Source organism: Erigeron canadensis, chromosome 6 (assembly GCF_010389155.1).
Source record: "Erigeron canadensis isolate Cc75 chromosome 6, C_canadensis_v1, whole genome shotgun sequence".
In the NCBI taxonomy this organism is placed as follows: Eukaryota; Viridiplantae; Streptophyta; class Magnoliopsida; order Asterales; family Asteraceae; genus Erigeron; species Erigeron canadensis.
This window is the reverse complement of record NC_057766.1, coordinates 29,405,250-29,414,338: the sequence shown is the minus strand read 5'-3', so window position 1 is coordinate 29,414,338 and position 9,089 is coordinate 29,405,250. Positions and strand designations below refer to the sequence as shown.

At 34.4% G+C, this 9,089-nt stretch overlaps 1 protein-coding gene across 1 annotated transcript; it reads left to right on the top strand.

Moving 5' to 3' along the window:
• The first annotated feature begins 3,927 nt into the window (after positions 1 to 3,927).
• Positions 3,928 to 8,513, top strand: LOC122602782 (kinesin-like protein KIN-7G). Its single transcript, XM_043775378.1, has 13 exons — positions 3,928 to 4,342; positions 4,651 to 4,740; positions 4,848 to 4,948; positions 5,047 to 5,160; positions 5,246 to 5,327; positions 5,409 to 5,476; positions 5,557 to 5,622; positions 5,693 to 5,817; positions 5,913 to 6,249; positions 6,333 to 6,437; positions 6,527 to 7,492; positions 7,575 to 7,876; positions 7,984 to 8,513. Exons 1-13 carry the CDS (start codon positions 4,144 to 4,146, stop codon positions 8,303 to 8,305), a joined length of 2,877 nt encoding a protein of 958 aa, XP_043631313.1. The 5' UTR covers positions 3,928 to 4,143; the 3' UTR covers positions 8,306 to 8,513.
• The last annotated feature ends 576 nt before the right edge of the window (positions 8,514 to 9,089 follow it).

Here is a 9,089-nt window from a genome sequence, read left to right as displayed (position 1 = left end):
TAAAAAGGAATTTAAAAGATAGAGAGAGTACGTCTATGTGGGATGAAAAGTAAAAGAAACCTTATGGACTTTTTGGTGTTAATATTAAAGTTTAAAATTTAAAATACTAGTAAAAGAAACATCGATCGAAAGGGGACCAATAGAAGGTTGTGTAAGTGGGATGTTGTTTACGCTCTGACTAGGTTGTCATGCTGGATCAAAAATTTTAACATATTATCATATGTATAGAATTTTCTACGTTGGATATCATTATGTAAATATATATGACTATATGAGTTGAATATGTTTAATGTTTAAACTACTTATACATTTAATAACGTGTTAATATAACCTTTGGGACTATGGATAAGACACATAATTAAGAATGTTGTATGTAACGATTGAAAGATGTTTTTCATAATCAGTTATTTTTGTAAACATTTTACCACACGTTAAAAAGTTAATTGACGAATAATTTAACAACAATTCAATCATGTTTGTCTAACTAAATCTAAGTTCACCGACGCATTTGTATTTTGTAGTTTGTACTCGATGACAAAATCATGATCAGGAAATCAAATAAAATAACTAAGATGGAGTTGTTGTAACTAATTTGTTGGAGATATTAGATATATATGATTAATAGTGTGTGGAAAAGTTACTTTACAAGAGATGAACGGAATGATAATTGATACTATGTTGTAAAGCCTTTAGTCTATTAGGCGTTTGTGTCTTTTGGATTATCATGTGGCAAGGTTTCTAAATTTGAGTGACAAATAAATAAGGATGATATTGTGAAGTCGGAGAAATCATAATCATTTTAAGCTTTTTATTTTACTTTATTTATTTATTTATTTTTTAATCTCAAATGTATGTGTAAGTGTAATCTAGAGGGGTGAATAGATTATACCAATTTAAACTTCTTTTTGAAAGATTATTTGTGAAACAACAATTTAATCCTTTGTTTGTGTAAGATATTATCACTGTAACAATTATATAATAAATATGATCAAATTCAAAAGCTAGAGTAAGAAAGATATCACCAAATCAAGAGACACCACAATATATAGTGGTTCAGGCGAATGTTAACGAATTCGCCGTAATCCACTCCCTGATTCACGAATCGAGAATTTGTAGCACTAGTCTCTCCAAACCCGGTGGAGAATCCAAAATTACACCAAGTATTCTAACCACTAGAATACATCAAGCTCTTGACACTTCAAGATATGAACACACAATCTCTAACCACTAGAGATATCTATGAAATTGAAATCCTAACCACTAGAACTTCAACCCTCAATCACACTCACTAGTATGATGGTAAATACAAGATGTAGGCTCACAAATATTATACAAATATTTTCCTCACTACAATCTTGTCACTCTTGCCAAATTTATCAATGATATGAGATGAGAAATGTAAGTATGTATATTTCCAGGAGTTGTAGATGCAAGAGGTGAGGTGCAAATATGCTCAAGTCTTCAATTTATAGTCAAAAAGTGCTTTATTATCGTTTGACCTGAACAACTCTTAACTAGAGGCTGTCCTCCAAAACACAAGAGTCGTGCCATAAACAAGAGTCATGCTATACCTGGAACTTCACAAAAGCCTTGTATATCTCCAATGAATTCTCCACTACAACAATAACTTTCCTAAACCAATATTAACTTCAAAAGATAAAGAGAGAAAGAGTGAAAGATGCTTACCTATTGAGGATGGATGATGATTGAGAAAGTCACAAGATGTGTTATGGAAATGAGAAGATAACTCACTATCATATCAAATAAAAATCTGAATTTATCCATATGTTGACCAATTTTGACAACTTAACCTAATTTTGACTTTTGTTGACCTTCAATACTTAGAAAAAATTTGGCCTTCAATTTTGGTGAAAAATCAAAGTGTTTAGATTTGTAATTTGACACTTTCAAACACCTTAGAATGATAACATAAAGGTTAAGAACAAGTTTCGGGTCATGAACATATGTAACGAGTGATCGGAAAATCTTATCGATTTGGACAGAAAGAGCACGACCTTTGTTTCAGCAAGAGTCGTACTCTAAACAAGAGTCGTGCTCCATGATACTTAGAAAAATTTCCAACCTCAAATTTGACAAAAAACGAAAGTTGTTATTTTTGAAATTTGCCAATTCCAAACTTCTTAGAACATTAATATAAGGTTATGAAACAAGTTTGGAGTCACGGAAGTGTGTAACGAAGGTTGGAGAAAACGAGTGAAATGGCCATAGAGAGCACAACCTTTACAAGACATGTGGTCGTCCTCTAGAGCCGTGCTATGAACTGAGGTCGTGCCTGGGTTTTTCGGCGAAGTGCTATTCAAAACTCAAACTTGACGTTTTCATCGTTTTAGGTTCGGAAATAGCGTATGTATACCTAAATTAGGTTTTATATCATTTTACAAACATTATATGTATTGTTACTCATTATTAAAACAATGGAGACGTTTATATTAACCGTAATGCCTAAAATGCACCAACAATATGTTTTTATCTCAAATGTATGTTTAAAAAGGGGTTTATTTTTAAAACGTGAGATTTTAAAGCTTTTAAAAACTTCTTGTCAAAAAATCAAGATCAATTTACTAAACTAAAAAACATTCGTGTCACGGGACGGCTAGCCGTTACATCCATATGGGAAGGCAGTCACTAGCTACCGATCCAAGAAATCAGGGACCATAGGGGAGGAAAAACTCATCAATTTAACCGTTACAGAAGGCACAACGTTAAATTGGAATCAACTTATTAAATGATTATACCTAGTTACTTACCATCTAAAAGGATTTGGTAATAAATTCATAAGATGTTCCTATAAGAATTACTTTTTTTTTGAAAGGTGAATTTTGTTAGAAATTTCGTATCGTGATTTGATAGCGAGAGATCTAGCATATGTTGTCTTAACTGGATCCGTGTTAGAGAGCTCTTTCAAAGTATAATTGTTTATTTCAAATACCTGATGGGGGAAAACCCCCTATAATTTGCCCGAAAGCATAACGATTAATAGGGTAAACCTTGCCCTCAGACTTGAACCTGAGTATATCCTAGTCAAGCCCTTATAAAGGAACTTAATTTCTATATCTTTCGTAAGAGAATGATCTTTTAACCGTTATGTTAAAACTGAAAGACTAGTATAAGAATTACTTGCTGCTCACATATATAATAGGAAGGAGGATTCCCTCAATATAATAGTATTAATAAAAATTAAAATCAAATGGACATAAAGTTAGCACGTGGTCCAGGAATGGGAAGGATAAATGTGTGTTTACACTTTACTGATATTAACAACAAAGTGACAAACAAATTACGGAAATAACGCGGCAAATTCAGTCAAACCCCCACCCCCCTTTTTTTACTTGTAAAATAAAAACACCAAACACCTTATTATTAAATTTTTTTACATTTTATAAAAATTCAATTGGATTCCCCAAATATTCACTCAATCATCACACATTGTTCTTCTCCATCAAATCATATTCTCTGCAGATTCATATAACTATCTCTCTCTCACTCCCTTCTCTCTCTACATTCATCTCATCATCAACTACATTTCTAATAACTGCTAGAGAGAGAAAAAGATTTTTAAAAATTTAATAATAATCTAAACAATTACTTCTCAAGGTAAATTTTCACGATCTTTTTTTTTATTATTATTATTATTTATAATTTCCCTATATACATTCATCAATGATTATAGTTTACAAATTATATAAAAAAAAATACAGACACAGATTCAAAATGACAGACTGTAAATTGAAAAAAAAAAAAAAGTTGTTGAGGGGGACCAGCTCTTTAACTATTCGCATAAATACACCGTCCTCTTCGTTGACGCCTTTTTGTAAATCCTTAACTTTTTTTATATTTAGTTCAATATATATATATAATATATTATAATGATTCTCACATTGACAAATATGCATTATATATATTATTTATGTAATATACATTGCGTTAAATTGTAGCTAACTTGTTTATGATTATTATCACCAATTTCTGTTGCAGATGATTATGTTTGTTATTTGATTGTAACGGCTTTCGTATCCCGGCCCGCTCGATAACCAACACTATTCCCCTTTCTATATATATATATAGATAGATATTGTTAATGTATGTATAGATTGTGAGAATATTGTGTTGAGCTGAAAAAAAATGGGGGAAAGTGTTGTTGATGGTGGAGGAAATGGGGAGAGAATATTCGTATCGGTGCGGTTACGGCCGTTAAATGGGAGAGAAATTGTAACAAATGATGTATCGGATTGGGAGTGTTTTGGTGATAATACAGTTATATACAAAAATGTCAATCTTAGTGTTCCTGAACGATCCATGTATCCGTCTGCGTATACTTTTGGTAATAATTGATTCACTCTTCTTGTTTTCTTCAATATGTTTATTTTTCATATATATATCTTATAATGTTTATGCATTTTTGATTATATATTAATATTCGTGTGATACGTTGAGTAGTACTAGAATGTGTGACCCTCTAAGAAGAGTTTTCTTGTGATGCAACTTTTTTAATTTTTTGCATTATACAAAAAAAAAGAAGCATTTGTGAATTGTGATGCATTAGTATAAAGTCATTTTAATTTGAAGGTTTTGAAAACTGGTTATGATTTTTTATTAATTTTTTTCGTTTGTGGTGTTTAATTGGTGTAGACAGGGTTTTCGGTTATGATTGTTCAACAAGGCAAGTGTATCAAGATGGAGCAAAGGATGTCGTGTTATCGGTTGTTGGTGGTATCAATGGTGAGTTTACTTCTGTTTTACTTTTGATGTGTATTTTTGTTTGATATAATTGCTTCATGTAGCAGTAGTTTTTTAGATAGATTCATGTTCAATTATTATGTTTGCAGCGAGTATTTTTGCGTATGGGCAAACAAGCAGTGGCAAAACGTTCACGATGACTGGAATCACCGAGTATACTTTAGCAGATATATATGATTATGTACAAAAGGTAATCACACCATCTCATGGTTGTCAATTTAAAAAATTAACCATTTTTGTTTCTGATTTAACAGTTTCACTCATCAATGGTTTAATTTCAATTTGTAGCACCCCGATCGGGACTTTCATTTAAAATTCTCAGCCATGGAGATATATAATGAATCTGTCAGAGATCTACTTAGTAATGATGGCTATCCACTTAGACTTTTAGATGATCCAGAGGTGAACTTCATTATCTTTTATCATATGAACGATACATCTTTTGAGCTCTTATATAATATCGTTGATGTTGAATCAATTTTGACAGAGAGGAACAATTGTTGAGAACCTCACAGAGGAAAGTGTCAGGGATTGGGATCATGTGATGGAGTTACTTTCCATCTGTGAAGGTAAGAACACTTCGAATACTTTAATAATCTCAATTTCATGGCTTTCTAGCTTATCATCTAACTACTAATGCATCATTGCAGCTCAGAGACAAATTGGGGAGACATCACTAAACGAAACTAGTTCTAGATCACATCAAATAATCAGACTGGTATGCCTCTTTTGTCAAAAATTCTGTTATCGTTGAGTGCTGTTGATGTTGTTGTTAATGATTATGACCATTGGATGCAGACTATTGAAAGTACACCCCACAACTATATAGGCAGGGAGAGCGCAAGCACACTTGTTTCTACTGTGGTATGCATAAGTTTCTCATTCATATAGATGGTATGCACTGTATCCATTTTGACGTTTGTGCTTACTATAGAACTTCGTTGATCTTGCTGGAAGTGAGCGTGCATCCCAGTCATTGACAGCCGGTACAAGATTAAAGGAGGGCTGCCACATAAATCGCAGTCTATTAACTTTGGGAACTGTAATTAGAAAGCTAAGGTTAGCTGACTCTTCTCTTTTTATCTTCTACAGTACAATCTGGATTCACTGAAAACTTTTAACCTATTTTTTCTTGCTATTGTGATTGGGCACAGTAAGGGACGAAATGGACACATACCGTTCAGAGATTCAAAGTTAACCCGGATATTGCAATCTTCGTTAGGAGGCAATTCAAGAACTGCAATCATCTGTACCATGAGCCCTGCAAGAAGTCATGTTGAGCAATCAAGAAATACGCTTCTGTTTGCAAGTTGTGCCAAGGAAGTCAGTACTAATGCTCAGGTAAATACCATCATGTCGGATAAAGCTTTAGTAAAACATCTGCAAAGAGAATTGGATAGATTAGAAAACGAGTTGAAATCTCCTGGACCCAAGCATATAGCACCAGATACCGCTGCCTTGTTGCGTGAGAAGGACCATCAAATTGAAAAGGTAACTGGTTAGTTATTGTTGTTCTTTAGTTGCACATGAATTGATGAGCAAGAAGTTGTTTAATGTTGGAAATCTTTCTACAGATGCAAAAACAAATAGACGAATTGATAGTTGAAAGAGACGATGCTCGAACTCAGGTTCAGGATTTACTACGAGTGGTTGAAGATAATGAAACTTCATTGATACGGGTAAAATCATGACACAAAAATGAATATTTTTATTGTATGTACTAGGTATTATCTCAAACTTCATTTTTACTTTTTATTGCGTGCTACAGTTAGGTCCAGATGAATACCCTCACCTGCGAGTGCAGATAGCATCTGAAGCTGAAAATTATATGCCAGAGACATCAATTGTGGTAGATCCTCGTCAGTCATTCGATGGAAGTGTTAGAACTCTCGGCTCAAGCCACTACTCTCCCAGGCGTAGTGAGAGCAGTTATGAAGAAAATTACATACAAGTTACTGATTTTGAGGTCAACTCTCATCCTGACGGTACTCCATTAAGGCCAATGGTCAGAGTCACAGAAATGAGCGAAACCGACTCGTGTCATGATTGGGATGATGTTGACGAGAAAAGTAATGGAACTTCTCATGAGTTATGCAAAGTGGTTCGGTGCATTGAATCAGAGGATTTGGTTCCAAAGGTATATGTAGAATCAAATTGTTCATCACCTGATGCAAAGATTAGGGTTCCTTCTCATGCATTGTTTCATGAGGATCATATCGAGAATGAGGACAAGATCACTCCTAAAATGGAATGTATGTCACCTAAATCAAATAGGGATAGAAAAGTAACATCAATAAAGGAAGATGGAGAACTGGTTTTGTCATTGAAGGGAGATAATATCGGGCATCCACACAAAGATAGGCAATCAGAATCTCCGTCTCCAAACAAAAATAATTCTTTGCTAGAGTTTCCACAAAGCTTCAAGTTACCAAAAAGTAGGAGTTGTAACGAGGGTGTACATGCTACATGGCTTGACAAGCTAGAAAACAACACACCACCACATGGTTACGAGCAATGCTACACTGGAAGACCTTTGGGTTTTCCTATCAAAAGTTGTACTTTCAACAATGGTGTAGAATTTGAAAAGGGTATAACCACTGATCATAACAGTAACGGAGCAGAAAAGAAGATCTCCATCGAACAAGAAGATTCATCAATCACAAGTTCACTGACTTCCACAACTAAAGGTCCTACTGCCGAAGCCCAGGATGACAAGCAAGTTGAAGATACTCAAGTGAGTTTACGCTACATCTAATCATATCTTAATGTACCTTATGTGTAGATCTTAACTTTAAAGATATTAATTGTAACTGTAGATTACAAGCATCGAGAGGATAAAGAGTGTAAAAAGCATTGGTTTGGATCCAATAGAAGATTGTTTCAGAGCTGCATCATGGCCCTCAGAGTTCAAGAAGCTGCAGAAAGAGATTATAGAACTATGGCATGACTGCAATGTGTCCCTTGTGCACAGAACTTACTTTTTGTTGCTATTCAACGGTGACCCAACCGACTCCATTTACATGGAGGTTGAACGCAGACGGTTAACCTTCGTAAAAGACATGTTCTCTCGTGTTAATGCCGCCGTTGACGATGGCCGCACTATCACACGTTCTTCAAGGTAATACTCTAATATCTCTAATATATATCTCAATAAAACTATAAAAGGAAAATTAAATGGTTATATGAATAGATGACATTTGTTTGGTTTGGTGAATATATAAATAGTGAAAGAGCACTACGCCGTGAAAGAGAGATGCTGACAAAACAAATGCACAAGAAACTGACAGAGCAAGAGAGGGAGAGCCTGTTCCTGAGGTGGGGGATCGGGCTGCAGACAAAGTATAGAAGAATTCAGCTGGCCAACAAGTTATGGAGTCAGGTTGATGACATGGACCATGTGGCTGATAGCGCTGTTGTTGTGGCTAAGCTGTCAGGACTCATATCAGACCCTGGTCATGCCCCTAAAGAGATGTTTGGGCTAAATCTCACACCTCAACAATCCAGGAAAAGTTACAGCTTCAAACGTAGCTTAATTCCCCTTTTGTAAGATCGGTTCCGGGAGAAAATTCAACAAGCTAAATAGCTAGTAATTCATCTTATAGATCTCTAAAAAACTTAACTTGGATGTTCAACTTCTGATTATAGTAGGGTAAGTGCTTGTAAATTCAGGATATTATGGTGTATAAGGGTATTGACTGTATTGTGCATTGTTTGTTCATTATTTGACCTTAGTATTCTTGTTTGATTCTTTACTATTTCCAACTTGTCATAACCTCTTGTTTGAATTATTTCAATCCATCTTATAATTTATCTATACTGACAGATACATAGATATTATCTGTAGGTAGGGCTGTAAAGTTCTTGTTAAAATAGTCATAAACTTTCATTTGGCTTATTGCTATAACTATACATTTTGCATATCAGTTGCTTCTGTTCTTGCAATTGAACATATACACATCAAATTTGACTGGAAAGAAGATTAGAAAGAAATAGATCGATGAGGCATCGATGTACATATTACATACCTCGGTTTATATGGAAGACGTTGGTGGCTGCATCTACATCTGCATTGGCTGCCATGTTCACCATACATGGATTACTTCATCTTCATCATAATATCATCTACATGTGTTTAACCATCTTCTTTATTATCTTGCTTGCACTCATATCTGTTTTCGTTGGGTATTCTGCTGCTAAAGATTTTGTTGACTTTAAATATATCATTTTCAAGACATCGTCACCAGCTCCGGCGACTAAAGGTGAAGCCAATCAGACGGAAAATAAGCAAGCCATAGGCTCCGACCAAGTTTGATCACTTATTTCTTATTTTT